This window comes from Netta rufina (assembly GCF_964035555.1).
Source record: "Netta rufina genome assembly, chromosome: 3".
Lineage (NCBI taxonomy): Eukaryota > Metazoa > Chordata > Aves > Anseriformes > Anatidae > Netta > Netta rufina.
The window spans coordinates 116,554,641-116,571,554 of NC_140125.1; the positions used below are offsets into that span (position 1 = coordinate 116,554,641).

The following is a 16,914-nucleotide window of genomic DNA, read 5'->3' on the forward strand; positions in this document are numbered from 1 at the left end:
GGGACCCATGGGCTGCAGGGGGACAGCCTGCTCCACCAGGGGCCTCTTCACAGGCCACAGGGGAACTGCTGAATGCCTGGAGCACCTCCCACCCTCCTGCTGCACAGACCTGGGGGCTGCAGAGCTGCTTCTCACTTTTCTCTCCCAGCTACTGTTGTGCAGTTAATCTGTTAATCTGCTCTCCCAGAGGTGCAAACAACATTGGTCCCTGGCTTGGCTCAAGCCAGCGGTGGGTCCCTTTGGAGCCAGCTGAACCTGGCCTGTATCTAACATGGATTCTGGATTCTCCACCCCTGCATTCCCCCGCTACCAAAAGATTGCCATGTAAACCCAATACATTGGGGAAATACTAATGCAGAGCCTATGTGAAATCTGCAACTTTCTGGAGCCTTTCTCAGTTAGCCCGTAAGTCCTCCCTGACCCATGTCCCCTCTGGAAGACAGCAAAGTGTGAGGCAGAAGTTTTCCCTCTCTGAAACACACTAGAAAAGAAAGGAGCATCAAGCTGGAAGACCAGGAATCTACTGATGTATGTGAAGGTATTGTATGTGAAATCTTGACCTTGTACATGCACTTTCTAGGTCAGAAAACAACACTCTGATATTTTGTTTTTAGTCTCAAACGTGATTTGAAGCTCCGGAGGGCAGGGTTAGCATGTTTTACACTGTGCCATCTGTCCTGGGACTAGTTCAGCCATGGGAAAGTGCTCTTAGGACATACATAATCATATCTCTTCTATCTCTAATCTTTACAATGCCATGTTAATTATTAATTTATTCTAATATCGCTAGAGAGCAATAAACTCAATAATTCTCCTTAAGCACGTGGCTTTGATTCCAGTGTTGCTGAGATTGTAATGCTGACAGATAACAAACACAGTGGAAGGAGTCAGGGACTTGGGCCAGATCGAGATCTTCTCACACAAAGTCTGTGTGAGCCTTTCACCACCTGCCCTTAACACAGGAAGTTAGCACATTCCTCTCTAGCAGTCCTCCAAAGTGGACTTGGGTAAATGATAACAACAACGCCATCGCCTGCCATTAGGAGGGAAATTTTGCTTTTATAACGTTACAAAGGTGGGAAGTTCCACGCTGGTTGGCTGATTTCTGTGGGAAGCTCAGCAGCATGGCCTATATAATGCAAGAGATGAGGGGGACCAGCTTCCATTTCCACTGCAAAAATGGGCTCCAGCAGCTTCCTGCTCTGCCTACCGCTTCTATTATGTTATGCATACGGTACTCCAGTCTCTGTAAGTAGAAACCTGATTTCTACAGGCTCCTGTCAGTCCAGAGACATCCCATAGCTTATACTGGCTGTATTTTGTTTTCTTTCAGGTCGAGCATCTCTCTGGTGGAGCTAGTAAGTGCTCTGTGAGCTGTTTTGAGTTTTGTAGCATTTTCTTTTGCCTGCTGTGTACCACCACATCTGAACATGTGTTTTGTCTGTCTTGCAGCTGCAGATGCTGATGCTGGTGATATAACCAAAGATATTCCAGACATAAACTTGGGTAAGTTCATGTCTAAATTCTCATCCAGTCCTGAATCTAGCAGTACCTTCTCCCTGGTGACCAATGATAGGTTGCATGGGAATGGCACCAAGCTGCTCCAGGGAGGGTCAGACTAGGTATTAGGAAAAATTTCTTTATTGTGAGGGTGGTCGAAGACTGGAACAGGCTTCCTAGAGAGGTGGTTGATGCCGCATGGCTGCCAGTGTTCAATAGGCATTTGGAAAATGCCCTTAATAACAGACTTTAAATTTTGCTTACCTGTGAAGTGGTCAGGCAGTTGGACTTGATGACCTTTGAAAGTCTCTTCCAACTGAACTACTCTACTCTATTCTGTTCTGTTCTGTTCTGTTCTGTTCTGTTCTATATTGTGAGCAAAATGCTGAAGTTTCAGGTCTCTTGTGGGTGAAATTGTGGTCTAGACAGACTGCAACTTTATATAAGCAAAGAATGCAGGCACATTTTACTTCTGAAGTTTGGCCTGGTGTTAAGAAAGTAACACATCTTATGAACTGAAAGGCTCCAGAGTCTCCCCCCATCTATATATGTTTTTTGTAAAGTATCTTTTGCAAAGTATCTTTTATAAAGTATCTTTTTGTGAAGTATCTTTTCCCTAAGATAACTTACTCTTAGGGAAAAGTCTCTGGGAAAAAGACACAACCCATTGTACAGTTTTCCTCTACTTTTTTTAATGTCCTGTAGTGCAAATTTCCACATATCCTTCTAGATGGTGCACTGAAAAATGTTTTTCCTGATGCATTCCTCAATATTACCATGTTATTTAGAGAACTGTCTCATTGTGTGACTGTTGCCACTGCCTGGCAGCAAGCAAGAGGTTATAAAACTAGACACAGATAATCAATGTCACCAGATTTCTGCCATCAAAAATATAGATATTGCTGAGTAGTAAATATTGAGTTGAAGCTAAGGCTAGACTGTCTTTATTTTCTATAAGTGCCTGTGGATGTAACTTTGTGTGAATAAGCTCACTATGGCTTTTGAGTTAAAATATTTCTTTGATGTATTTTATAGTCCATTTACATTACCTTTCACTAAATTTCTTTTCAGCTGCTGGACTGGACCTCTTTCAGGGTGATATCATGCTCCCTGTAAGTAATTAAAAACTTTATAGCTAGCATTTGTCCTAACTGTATTTTTGGTACAAATCAGCCCATCTCTGCACAGCAGCTGTATCACCAGCTGTTAATTCCCTTTTCAGAAACAGCAGCGAAATGCCATAAGAAATGAGAGCTACAGATGGAACTTCCCCATTCCCTATATTCTGGGCAATGACCTAGGTAATGCAAATATTTTATTCAAATTTTAACTCCAATCCTTGTTTGCACTGGAGTCACTGTGATAAAAATTTTCCTTTTTTTTTTTTTTTTTTTCCCAATCTGGTTCTTTCACAGTAAAATTCACAAATAACCAGATTGTTCCTTTACACCAATATCATTTTTTCCCTACACCTATCATAACAAAACATATTTTAATCAAATACAATTACTTTTGTTTTAAATTGTTTTTTCTTTTGGTCCCATGCACAAATCTGTGTGTATTACCTCTCTGGGGTGAATGATATGCTGTGTCTTAGAGGTGCTTTGTTGTTGACATCTGTTTTCCAGATCTGAATGCCAAAGGAGTTATTCTCCAGGCATTTGAGATGTTCCGTCTTAAGTCTTGCATTGACTTCAAGCCATATGAAGGAGAGAGAACCTACATATTCTTTATAAAAGGAAGTGGGTAAGGTTATATCAATTTCTGTGTAGCTCTGCTGTGTAGAATCAAATGAAAATTCATTTAATCTGACTTCAGTAGTCTGAAAGCTTAGTCTAAGTTTGTTGTCAGTAGAGAAAAAGAGGCCATCACAAAAGTAACCCACCTTAGATCCAGCTTGGAAGCATCTGCCTCCCTCTGCTGACTGCAAAGGACAGAGGACAACCTGTAGATGACAGGTTGACCATGAGCCAGCAGTGTGCCCTGGTGGCCAAGGGGGCCAATGGGATCCTGGTGTGCATTAAAAGGAGTGTGGCCAGCAGGTCAAGAGAGGTGATCCTCCCCCTCTACTCTGCCCTGGTCAGGCATCACCTGCAGTACTGTGTCCAGTTCTGGGCTCCCCGGTACAAAAAAGACAGGGATCTCCTGGAAAGAGTCCAGCAGAGGGCCACAAAGATGATACGGGGCCTAGAGCATCTCCCCTGTGAGGAAAGGCTGAGAGACCTGGGGCTGTTCCGCCTGGAGAAAAGAAGACTGGGAGGGGATCTCATCAATGTGTATAAGTACCTGAGGTGTGGAAGACAGAGGGATTTGGCCAACCTCTTTTCAGTGGTTTGTGGGGACAGGACAAGGGGCAATGGCCACAAAATTGAGCACAGGAAGTTTGGCACCAACATGCGAAAGAACTTCTTCACGGTGAGGGTGACGGAGCACTGGGACAGGCTGCCCAGGGAGGTTGTGGAGTCTCCTTCTCTGGAGATATTCAAGGCCCATCTGGACACCTCCCTGGGCAATCTGCTCTAGGGAACCTGGTTTGGCAGGGGGGTTGGACCCGATGATCTCTCGAGGTCCATTCCAACCCCTACAGTTCTGTGATTGTGTGATTCTGCGACATTCAGATGAGGAACTTGAAATGGGCATTTAATGTTTGGATGGCTACTCTTTGATGAGGGAAATCCTATTATTGCTGGGTTTTCTTTAACTGCTCCCACTTTCCAACCTAGGGTTGTTTTATATCCATAGTGGATGAAGTGACCCCAAAGCACACCATCTTAACTTACCAAGAATGTGAATAACCAGAATTTAGATTTTGAAATCTGTGTAAGAAAGGTAAAAAACAAACAAACAACAAAAAACTGTGGGAAGACAATTTATTGTACTATTGCTATTATTTCCTATATCTAAACATACTTTTAAAGAGAACTAGAAAAGGACAAAAATCTCATTATATCAGCTGTGAATGTTTCATGTTCTCCCAACCTCCATAAAGCATGTAGACACTTATATTTCTGCCCTCTGCTCTGCCTTGAGATTCAGATATGTGTCCTAAAAAAATGTAAAGCATGATTTTTGGCAAGTTGGTGCTGAAGAGCCTAGTACCAGAAACTCCTTGGCAGCAGCTATTGAAGACACCACAGGCTCCAGCTCTGTTTTCAGTACCCACTGAGTATGGTTTTTGAAGCTTAGTTTGCCTTCAGGGTAGAGTACCTATAGATATTTAGGTACTTGGTCAGTACTTAAAGAAATATTTATAGTACTATAATACAGTTTGCATTTAAAGTGAGCAGACAGAACTTAAATGCAAAGAAGAGAACGCTATCTGACAGTAAGATCTCTCTCTTTCTCAGGTGTTGGTCCATGGTGGGGGACCTGCAGACTGGACAGAACCTCTCCATTGGGGCAGGGTGTGATTACAAAGCAGTTGTAGAACATGAGATCCTGCACGCTTTGGGATTTTACCATGAGCAGTCAAGGATGGACCGAGATGACTATGTGACAATCTGGTGGGATGAAATTCTTGCAGGTTGGTTTTGAACGTCAAGTCAGATTTTCTAAAGTGCAGACTTATCAGTATCTTTCTTCCCCCAACAGATTTGAAAACTTGCTTAAAGATACGACTTAGAGACAGTAGGTCACCCCGGAGGACCCTGTAAATCAGTCTGTAAATAGATTTTGATACAAATTCCCTGGGGAAAGAGCAGAGACTGTCTAAGGCTGTAGGAGAGAGAATCTGCTTGGAAGTCTGAAGACCATTACCCCTTGGCTCCACAACTGGTCTGCTCCCTGATTTTGAGCACATCACTTCCCCTCTCTAAGGATCTATTTTCTCTTGCCACATAATTACAAATTGTAAGCTTACTGGGAGGGTGTTTTGGGACCCCCAACATGTTCTGAGTTTCGAGGTAGCTCTTTAATGAAGGCTTCTCCAAAATCTAAAAAGTTTTTATACTCGGAGCTTGAGATTTTCCAGGGACTGGAAGGATCTACTTTGTACATAAAGAAGCCTCAAAGTGATCAGATCAGATAGGACACATAAAATAGGGTTCTACCTTGCTCTCCACTGCCCAATGTCTCTGGCAGATACTTGCTTTCAGGTTTAACTCCATCAGATTCAGTGGCTTTCTGAGTCTCCACAGTCCCCCTTGGCAGTCTCTGCTTCTGTCTTCTGTGAGGGCTGGTTCTGTACTACTTTATGATCAAATATTTTTCTGAAAAAGGGTGAATGAGAGTCTATATCAAGTTCCAAAAGGCATGCTAGCAAAGACATTAAGTATAAACTCCGGTTCCCAACAGTGATGCTTTGAGATGCCAGTGCAGCAAAGTTGCCCTGCCATCACTCATGCTCTATGTGGAAGCCAGATTACTTAAGTTTCCAGAGTAATGCACTCAATATTTTTGCATATAAGTTAAAAATACATGCAAAAGGCTTTTCAGAAAGTAACAGGATTCAGGGAACATTGTGTTATCTTTTGGATAGATAAAAACTGCTGGTACAAGCAGTTTCTGCTGACCTCCAAGTGCATTATATGATATTTTGAATTGCTCCCAGCTGAATGGCCATGTGCATTCCTACTTGTCTCTGCCCTCTACATGCTGTCTCTTGTGGTGGCTGAGCAGGAATGTGTCTGTTGATCTTGCAGGCCATGATTTTTATTGCTATCAGCAGCCCTGAAAACAAATCACCTTACTACTAATTAGGTCTCAGCTCAAGTCAAGGTGATGAAGTTGATGATGATAGTAATAGTATCTAGATTCTGACTTTTATGGAGTGCATCCTCAGCAAGTTTGCTGACAACACAAAGCTCGGAGGCTGATACCCCAGAGAGCTGTGCTGCCATTCAGAGCGACCTTGACAGGCTGGAGAGATGAGCCGAGAGGAACCTCATGAAGTTCAACAAGGGCAAGTGCTGGGTCCTGCACCTAGGCAGGAATAACCCCAAGCAACAGCACAGGCTGGGGGATGACCTGCTGGAGAGCAGCTCTGCAGAATGGGACCTGAGGGTCCTGGTGGACAGCAGGCTGACCATGAGCCAGCAGTGTGCCCTTGTGGCCAAGAAGGCCAACAGGATCCGGGGGTGCATGCAGAGGAGTGTTGCCAGCAGCTCGAGGGAGGTGATCCTGCCCCTCTACTCAGTCCTGGTGGGGCCTCACCTGGCATACTGTGTCCAGTTCTGGGCTCCCCAGTACAAGAGGGATATGGAGCTGCTGGAGTAAATCCAGAGGAGGGCTACGAAGATGAATTGAGAGATTGTTTGTGGTGTATTAAGTGGCCACAAATGTGGAACAACAGAAAAACAATACAGATTATGTTTTTTTATTGTTACTCTGAATGAAGCTCTGGAGCTGGGCTGATACCATTACAGTCAATTCCTATATACTGTGTACATTTCTATCCATACTCTAAGCTTTCATTTTCCAGTTAGGCAAATTTCTTAAGTAGAAAACTTCTACTGAAGCCGTTTGAAAGAACTAAATGATTAGAGACAGAATAGGAAGGTTTATTTGCTGACCTTGTGTTGGATTTAGCCATGTTATATGTCAGAAACACGAACACTATGCTAGCCTGCAACTAGGACCATCCACCTTGAACAGAGACTGCCCTTAAAAGTCAAACAGGCATTTTTTGCCAAAATATACAGTTTTGGGCCATACTCCATCTAACCACTTGTAGATGGTTGCATCAGTATGAGTTTGTATAAGTATGAATTCCTCTGTGTTGTTGGGGTCAGCACGGACAGGATTTACCACATGTTACAGAGAAAGGCACAAAATTCTAGACTGTAAAAAAAAATATCTATCAAGGCTGGATTTGTGCAGTGCCCTTCAGTCTGGGGTTTTGGTTTAGTTCACCTCAATTTGCAGTAATATCTGCTCCTCTAAAAGGAAATAAGGCTGATATGATTGTGCCATGTATATATGTGTGTTCATCTATTCCTGCATTAGTGATCTGTAAACCCAAATTTAATGGCATGGTAACAATTAACATAATGCATTTTCACAGACTTCAATGCAGATAGCTGCTGGCTAGAGAAGAGATCCCCTGTTCAGGCTGCTATTGATAGAAAAGATAATAAGCCTATAAGATTTCAGAGAAAACACACAGGAGAGACTAAGAAATGAGACTGCCTCCTCACTGTATGGTTTGTATCTTCTAAAAACAAATAGAAGTTACCCTTTGCCTGGTAATGATCTGAAAAACGTTACACATGCCTGTGTACTGCCAAGGTTTTGTCTCCAGCTATAAAAAGCAATAGCATGTAATTATCAAGATTCTTACTATTTTTGATTAAAGGTGCAATTCAGATACCTGCAAGAAATAAACTCAAGCCCTTATACAATCTCAAGCCTTGGACTGAAGACCTTTGTGCCGAGAATGCAGCTGCAAGGAAGGGCAGCCGTTACACAGAGAAGCTGTAATTATCCGCTGAGTGCAGTCATGTGCTGTTTCTTCTCAGAGGAAGAATGCCAGATGTATTGAAAACATTATTTGTGATTGGAAATGCTAGGAATCTTTCTTTATTTACTTCCATGCCAAAGTATGTGAAATGGCTCCCTCTTCCTGTCCCATTAGACACCTTCATAATGATTTTTTTTTTCTAAGAACAAATGATTTCACCAAGAGACTTTGAGACACGTGTTTCCAAGAGACATCTCCATACCAATACCAGAGCAATATAATCAATCTAGGGTAAAACAAACTATTTTTTTTTTCACAGATTCCTAACATGCCCTTTGCTTCAAAGGAGACCAGAGCCTGGGGGCAATCCAGGACTGCCATACCTGGCTCCTTAGGAAGTAAAAAGCTCCAGGACTCCTTGTTCTTATGTGATCTAATATTCTGGGAAACCTTTGCATCAATATTCACAGGCTCTGGAATGAAGTACATTAATCCTTAAGTTTAGTCCTTCAGGATGCTTATCATTAGACCATCTAATCTGATCTCCTTTATATTGTTCTTTACAGCTCATTGATATTTGACTTCGAAGCTACTGAAGTCATATGAGGGTGTAAAACTGCAATCTGAAGACAACGCTTTGTTGTCAAAATTACTTCATAAACCAGTCTTGCTACATTTGAGTATTTTATCCTAAAGTAATCAATTCTGCCTCATAAAATTGCATTCAAGGGGCCATGCTAAAACCATTTCCTTTCCAATTGATCTGTGAGATGAAAAACTTTTCTGTTCTTTTACCAGACAAAGAACACAACTTTCTGAAGTATGATGACAGCTTCATCACTGACCTGAACACTCCCTATGACTACGAATCAGTGATGCACTATGCACCATACTCCTTTAACAAAAATGACAATATCCCCACAATCACAACGAAGATACCAGCATTCAATGACATAATTGGACAACGTTTAGATCTCAGTGCCATCGACCTGGAAAGACTTAATCGCATGTATAACTGCAGTAAGTCATAATTAAACCATGACAAATTATTTGTTTATACTTCTCAGCTGCTCTTGAAGCAGTATTGAAGGGGGACTGTGGTGCAGAGACCCAAACTGTTTACTCCCTCGTCGTCCCTCTCTTTGGCTCTGCTAACTGCTTGCATTTATAAAAGTTACTTAACAGTTACTCAACAAAAGTCAGGTTATGCACATTTTCTTCCATGATGCTCCTAGGGGCTTAGACATGTGGTTGTTTGCTGGTATGTGAGCAATTTCATTACGCCTCTGCTATGAGGTGAAGGCAATGTACTTTGTCCTCTTTTACTGATGTTCAGTCTTAATTAGATCATTTTGCACCTGGGATTGGCTGATTCTAGAGTCTGACACTCCATCAGCTGGTTGCTGATCTGGTTGAAGATGTTATCACCAGGTGTGATTGTTAGCAACAAGTTATTGTCCCTGTGTATCTGCCATTAGAAGCATTCATGTGCAGGCAAACTCTGCTGAACCTGCCTAAGGTGGCTGGCTGGACTTTGCTTCAAGTGGATGCTCATCAAGCAGATTGTGATTGCTGGGGTTTGGGCCGTCACTACATGATGTCTATACTAGTATAAATAAACCAAAACAAACACTAAAATTAGAGCAGAAATACTCCAGTTTTCTTTTAAATGATACAATACTTCGGAGATAACCATGTGTGCATTTTTTTTTTTTCAGCTTCAACTCACACGTTTTTGGATCAGTGTTCTTTTGAGCTTGAAAATATCTGTGGCATGATTCAGAGCACCAGAGATGACCTAGACTGGGTCCATCAGCAGAGCAGTGCTGCAGGACAGGAAGACCACACAGTTTCTGGGCGCTGCAGTGGTAAAGTAACAAACACTTTCCTATGGAGAAGGAGTTAGCAATTGTCTCTTGTGCATATCTGTGCTGGGCTATGTGCTTTAAATACAGCACCTTTAACAACTTCTCTGAACCTGGCATTGTGCTCAACTGTTCAGAAAACCCAGCACTGGCTACTCGGAAAACACATTATTAAATGATCATATTTAGAAGACTACACAGAAAACACCTATTTGTAATGTTTCACATTAAGCAAAGCACCGTTTTTCTTTGCACTTCTCTTGGCACTGTGGGTCTGAGCTTATGGTTGCACCACTGCTTTCATTAAGCTTTTAAAGCATAGTGGAATGTTCTCCACTCCAGCAATATAAAAGGGGACAAAGAACAATATTAACTGGAGGACTATTGATATAACCTGGAAAGGGATTTACTGCAGCTTCCAAAGTCTGAGTAAGAATTATGTTGCTCCACGATAAGAATGGAATAGCACTCATAAGCTACTCATAAACATGTTTGGAAAGTGAATGATAAGTTAAGCTTGAGGAGTGCTGGCTTTGGAGAAGGAAGAAAGTTACAGTGCTTTTTTTATGATAGGAGTCTAGGGATAATTTTGTTTTTAACATGCTATTTTTGCCATTTTTCACGGGAAGAAAATCCCAAGCAGGGTGGAGTGAGCCCCAGTGAGGGTTACAGGTTGCTAGCTTACAAATGAGAATAAAGATTAAGTCCCAACAGACAGTTCTGAAAAGCAAGAGCCTGATTTGTTGTTATTTAGACGTGGAAACATACAACAGACTTTAAAAAAAAAAAAAAGTGACTTTGGTATATTTTGCCTAAGTTCAGGGTGAAGGAATCCTGGCCTAAAGCGCATTCAGTTGTGCTTTGTTGCTTTTCAAAAAAGGCAAAGCTTGACTTGCTGTAAACAGGAGGAGACTGTCCCCTAATGTGACCCTGCCACTGAAGAGAAGAGATCCTTAAGCACGTGTAATGCTGGTGGTTGTCAGTCAGGTCTGAGAATGCAATATAACTCAAGAAAACCATCTGACAGTGTCTATAAGTACATGCTTCTAACCCTCATCTGTCTTTTTTCAGTCTTTTGCTCTTTTTATTTTTTTCCCCATTGTATAATTGTAAATGAAAAAGAAGAATTCAGCTGAGTTTTTTGATATTGTTGGGTAAAATCCAATCTGTCCAAAGTAAGCACTTAGCTTGCACTTATGCTTTAACATCTTGTGACTTTGTGCAAAATGAGCACTGATGTTTCCTGAAGAGTTAACAGAGAGGGTTAGGTGTCTCTGAGGATCTCCAGAGTGCCAAAATGAATTGCTTGAGTAGGGAGTGCCTCTCTTTTCAGAGGCCTTCAAAGGCTCTTTGACTCCATCAGGAATGTAGACACTTTTGGAGAATTGCTTCTGCAGCCATCTCAGGTGGGACCTAATTTTGGTATTTTGCCCAAACAGTGTGACTTCTTGCATTGACTTATTACTGGCTAAAATGAAGGAGGGAAAGTACAACCTAAAATGTAGAGAGGAACTGGCAGCCTGGCTCTGTATTTGATCCATGTATCCTGTTAAGTCTACTGAGGCCATATCCTAACTGCCATAGATGATTTCTGTTGCTTTTATTTCACTTTCTTATCAAGAAGGAGGTAGAGTCGGGATCATCTGGGGCTTTGATGCCACAATAAGCTCAGCAATAAAGTCAGGCACCTGAATAAGGCTCACAGTCTTGTTTCCCACTTGGAGCAGCAGCTGTACTTCAATTTAACATAAATTTAACTTAACGTCAAATTATTATATGTGTGCATAAAGCAATTCAGTATCTTTGGCAAAGTTTCTATGGGTATGATTTCAAAACACTGCTACCATGTCCTAATGGTAAAGGAAAATGTTGCCTTGACATGGTTAGAGCAAATGCAATAGACAGAACAGCTCTAGTAGCTCCACTGATGATGCAGGTGGCTATACTGCATTTATGCAGCCACAGGTTTAACTGATGATAAGCCAACTGTTAGCTAAAACCACAAGAATCCAAGGAACCTGCTCCCAGCAGAGGAGGCTTTCCCATAGCAGCTGAAAGAATTTCACTGTTTAATCTAATCACAGACTGTAATGGGTAACTGAAGAGCAATGCAATACAGATAAGATGTGACAAGTTCATGTGATACCAAGACATTTGTGGAGATGCTTAATTCCAGGTACATATAAAAAAAATAGATTCTTCAAAAAAAAAAAAAAAAAAAAAGTAGATTCTTCAAATCTAAAGATAACTTCAGAGAAATTTAGTAGGAAATTAAACTGGAGGGACAGAAGTTCTTTTTTGCCCAATTTGCTCAATCCGAGAAGCTGAGTTTTCAAATGTCTTTGGACAAGTTACTTATAGACCTTATCTCTGTTCAAGGTCAAGAAAGTGCTAATTCAGTGCCAAAACCTTTTTTATTATCTTTATCACTGATAAGAAATTATTTTACTCTTTATAAGGTAATAAAGTATACGATCTCCAAGATCTCATCTTTGGATTATCTTCAGTATAAATCAAGTAATAATAAATCTGCTAGTTACTTGCTGTCAGTATTGAATCTTCTGTCTCATCTCTGACACTCCTGAGGCATCCAACTTCCAGCTAGACCAACTAATGCAAAACTGGCAGTAGTTTTGCTGGCAATGAGTTCCATATATATGCTAAACTATTAGTCCTACTAGTCCTAAACTACTTTGTACCCCAGTCTACATGGTTATTATGCACTGTTTCCTCTACTATTTATGTTAGCTACTACACTTATGCCTACTGAAAGAGTGGAGTTGAAATGATAAATATATACCATGCAGCTAGCAGGAAAGATGGAAAGAGATGTTGACACTGTACACTTTTTTTCACAGATGCTGGCTACTTCATGTACTTCGACACCAGCTCTGGAAATGCAGAGGAGGCAGCAGTCCTGGAGTCTCGAATCCTTTATCCCAAGAGAACTCAGCAGTGCCTCCAGTTCTTCTATAAGATCACAGGAAGCCCTTCTGACAAGCTGATCATCTGGCTTAAGGAAGATGATGGGACTGGAGATGTTCGCAAGATGAGGAAAATTCAAACCTTTCAGGGTAATTCTAGAAATGAGAGGAATATATAGAACTTTTGGGAAGAAAAAGTTGGCTTAGAAATCAAAGCATTTTTCTTAAGCTACCAGGAGAGTATGTTGCAGTCCACCTAAGGATTTTGGTATTATGCAATATTTATTATTCACATTTAGCAGTGAAACCATGGGTTGTGATTATGTAATTTAAGTGTTCCACAGCAGAAGTCACAATGTTCCTAATCTAACAATGTTATGTTATGCTCAGTGAAGGGAGGGACCCCAAACTGCTGGAGATCATTGGCTAGATCTTCATTGGCTATAGTATGATCTGACAGTGAGCTGCTCATCTTTAAAGATTAGGAATACCTGTGCTCTTCTTTAGACATTAGAAACCCCAGCTGATTTTTTTATACGCCTGCAAATAGAAAAGTATGTGTAACTCTGGAAGTGTGAACTGAGTTCCCACTTTGGGTGATTTTGCTAAATAGCACAAATTCAGCCACTGCATCACTAAACATTTTTGCTGTCAAAACCCAAGACCTGTGATCAACGGCCTTTATCAAGCTACTGCATTTTGCAGGGAAGGACAAGTCCATGAAAAAGTGGCCACAACAGTTCATTCTAACACGTTGGGTCACTGATCCCCATCCACTTCCTATGTCTTGGTATTTAGCATGCTGCTCTTTATACTAAAGACTTGCATTCACTAATGTGTGAAGAGTTCCTAATACAATGTGTCCGAAGCAATTTGATGATAATGCAATGTAAGCATAAAATAATCATAATACCCACATAAGACTTCCAGTCTTCATGACTCTGTGAGAGGTCCAGTTGTCTAAAAATACAGCTGGAATAGCTACCTAGGAATAAGCTGCTTCAGAATATCACTAATCTTGCTGATGTCAATGTTTTGCCTTCCTTTCACAAAAGCGGATAATGACCATAACTGGAAAATCGCCCATGTAACCCTCAGTGCTCAGAAGAAGTTCCGATACCTCTTTCAAGGACTAAAGGGAAACCCCAACGATTCATCTGGTGTTCGATTCATCTGCTGTTCTAGAGTGGCCAGCTCTGAATCGCCAAGCCATGCTCACAGTGCTGGACCAGGACCCTGACATCTTGAAAAGGATGTCTTCAAGCAGAAGTTTCACCACAAATAAAGACCAGGTTATATCAGGTAAGCGTTATTTGCCTGGAGGAATGGTGGAAATGAAAGCCAAAGAATCTGAGTCACAGGACAGTGCAGGAGCCAGAGCTGGGCAACTTTGACTTCGTTTTCCAGTTTGGGGTATTTTCTTGTTTATGACTCATAGTTCCTATCTCAAAAGATCATCTGATGTAAAAAAAAAAAAAAAAAAAAAAACAATACATAGAAGGTTGTTACTACAATTAATCACTGGGATATCTGAGTTTGACTCTAAATAATATTGTAGAATCATAAAGCTGTTTGAGCTGGAAGGGACTTAAAGTCTCAACCTCTGCCATGTGCAGGGACACCTCCACCAGCCCAGGCTGCCCAAATCCCATACAGCCTGGCCTTGAGCGCTGCCAGGGATGGAGCATCCACAGCTTCTCTGGGCAGCCTGCGCCAGGGCTTTGCCACCCTCATAGTAAAGAATTCCTAGTATTTAATCAAAATCCACCCTTTTTTATTTTAAAACCATTACCCCTTATAACAGACTTGTAGAGAGTTCTCCTACGCCAAGGAGCTGGCAATTCCCATTCTGCCTGTGATTTGTCACCACAGGACAACATAATGCCAGTAGAGCGCTTTATTCCATTGCATCCAACAATAATTTAAGCTACAACTATATTTTTGGGGCTTGATATAACTTGAACATACACAGTCTGAATACACAAGGTCCACACTGTAGCTGTAAAATAAAACAAAATACCTGACAACACCTATGAGATCAGTCTGCAGCATCTGACACCGATTCTACTTGGCTTGATGCAGACTGAAGACTCTTTCAGACACAGGATACCTCTTAGCTCCAGATTTATATAGCATGTTGCATCACAGTTCCACATCCAGCCCTAGGACTCCTCATGGATGTGGTCATTCCAAGAAATAAGTATGGGACAATATTGAATTTGCTACAGTGTGAAATACCAGAGATAAGTCTCCATCCCTCCTCAGATTTTTCAGTGGAAGTTTGGTACATGTTTTTTCAGCAGGACATTTTAAACCTTGGGTATGAATATGTTTAACAGAACCACAGCCATGAACAAAATCTGCCAGACTCTCAACCATAGGTACTTAAAAGATGATAAGGGGGTGTCCTTATGCAGGTGGGAGCTCTTAGCTGATGAAAGCAAGGAGGTAATTTGTGTTTGGTCAGTCCTCAATTAAAGGGGAGCTGTGAATTTAAATTCCCTCACATAGATTTAGAGACCTCACACAGACCATTTCTAAGCATCTGCTGGCATCATTTGTCAGTCCCTCGTGATTTGTTTGCATATCTGAGCCCTGAACTTGATTTTGCAGCATAATCCTGTTTAACATTGTAACACAGAAAAAAAAAAAAAAAAAAAAAGTTGTCATAGCTCTAGGCTGCAGAACTTCGCAGTTCTTATTTGCCACTCATATTCTCTTTGCAGATAGTAACAGAACCATAATATGGGAGAAACCATCTACAACTGGAAAATTTGATAGCTCATGCAATTGCTATAGAACTGTAAACTGGGGATGGAACAGCTTCATCTCCCACAGCCAGCTGAGACGTAGAAGCTTTCTGAAAAATGATGACCTGATTATTTTTGCAGAATTTAATGGTAACAACCATTTTCTTGATTCTCCTTGCAAATGCAAATTGTTGATCCTTTCTATCCCTTTTCACTCATTCACATTACTATTGCCACCTGCCCCTGAGCCATCTTCTCTTCTAATGGGGATCAACTATGAAAAGCATTTTTGTGTTTTAGTTTCAAGTGGGTAATGTTGGCTGAAGTGTTTAAGCTCAGAGGAATCTAAATGGCATGGATTTATTGAAGATTCACTTCTTAGCACCCTAACCAGTAGCTATGTTAATTCTAAGCTTTGAACCATCCTAAAAGGCTGTTCCTGTTTTGTTTATTTTCAAACAGAACAGCCACACTTGGCACAATTTTCCAAAGCACAGACTGTTACTGATTTAGCTAACTAGTTGCTATAATTTTAGTATTATTTTCTACCTTGTGCTTTAAATATACAAAACTTGCCATGGTATGGCAGCAGCTCAGTAAAGAACAAATGGACAAGCAGTACTCTCCAGTCTAGCCTCTCGGATGAAGAATGTTATGTATAATAATAGTCATGGTTATCTGATATTTTCACCTCTTTCCATTTTTTAAAGATCTAACTCACCTCAATAATACTGAAGTCCCTGTTCAATCAGAACAATTTGCTGTCATGGAAGGCTTCCCTTCTGAAAGGCAGAAGAGAGCTCTCCAGGATATGGAACCCGTTCAAGACTGGCTGCCTTATCAGCAAGACCCGTGTGTTCCAAACCCTTGCCAGAATGATGGAGTCTGTGTGAATGTGAAAGGGAGACCAAGCTGCAGGTATCACAGACCTCCTCCCTGGTTGCCCTGACTTACCTCTGAACCAAATGGTGCAGCTACTAAGTATTCAGAGCTACAGATCTCAAAGGTCTGTGTCGCTGTGTTTTCAAAGAACAGTGGGAACAAAATATTTGATTGCAGAGACTAGTTTCTGTTAGTGACCAGAAGGGACACCCAAAGGCATCTGCTTCTGTGGTGATTTTAGAGTATGTCCATAGCCTCCAAACAAGGTGGGGATATTTTGATGTGAACCCATCTAATGGGAACTGCCAATCCAGAAGAGTGAGTGTGGGGATCTCAAGGTGGGCCTATGGAGGAGGACAAAACTTCTAATTTACATAAATCTGTGCTTTATTTTCCCAGGTGCCCATCAGGACAAACCTTCTTCTTTACAGGTGAGAGGTGTCAGTCAATGCAGGTCCATGGGAGCATCCTGGGAATGACAATTGGTGGAATTGCTGGAACCATTGTCTTAACTATCGTCCTCATTTCCATGATGGCTAGAAGATAAAGATCTGCAGAGGGATAAATCTAAGCCTGGTGTTTTTCCATAGTTCATC

The 16,914-nt window shown here is 41.3% G+C and overlaps 1 protein-coding gene across 1 annotated transcript; it reads left to right on the forward strand.

Moving 5' to 3' along the window:
- Positions 1 to 1,179: 1,179 nt before the first annotated feature.
- On the forward strand, positions 1,180 to 16,865 carry MEP1A (meprin A subunit alpha; the record flags this gene model as incomplete). The annotated part of the gene is made up of 15 exons (XM_084284485.1): positions 1,180 to 1,248; positions 1,334 to 1,358; positions 1,453 to 1,506; positions 2,572 to 2,612; positions 2,723 to 2,801; positions 3,129 to 3,246; positions 4,848 to 5,023; positions 8,696 to 8,917; positions 9,616 to 9,765; positions 12,621 to 12,836; positions 13,742 to 13,828; positions 13,863 to 13,988; positions 15,413 to 15,586; positions 16,147 to 16,354; positions 16,718 to 16,865. 15 exons carry the CDS (start codon positions 1,180 to 1,182, stop codon positions 16,863 to 16,865), a joined length of 1,893 nt encoding a protein of 630 aa, XP_084140611.1.
- Between the last annotated feature and the right edge of the window lie 49 nt (positions 16,866 to 16,914).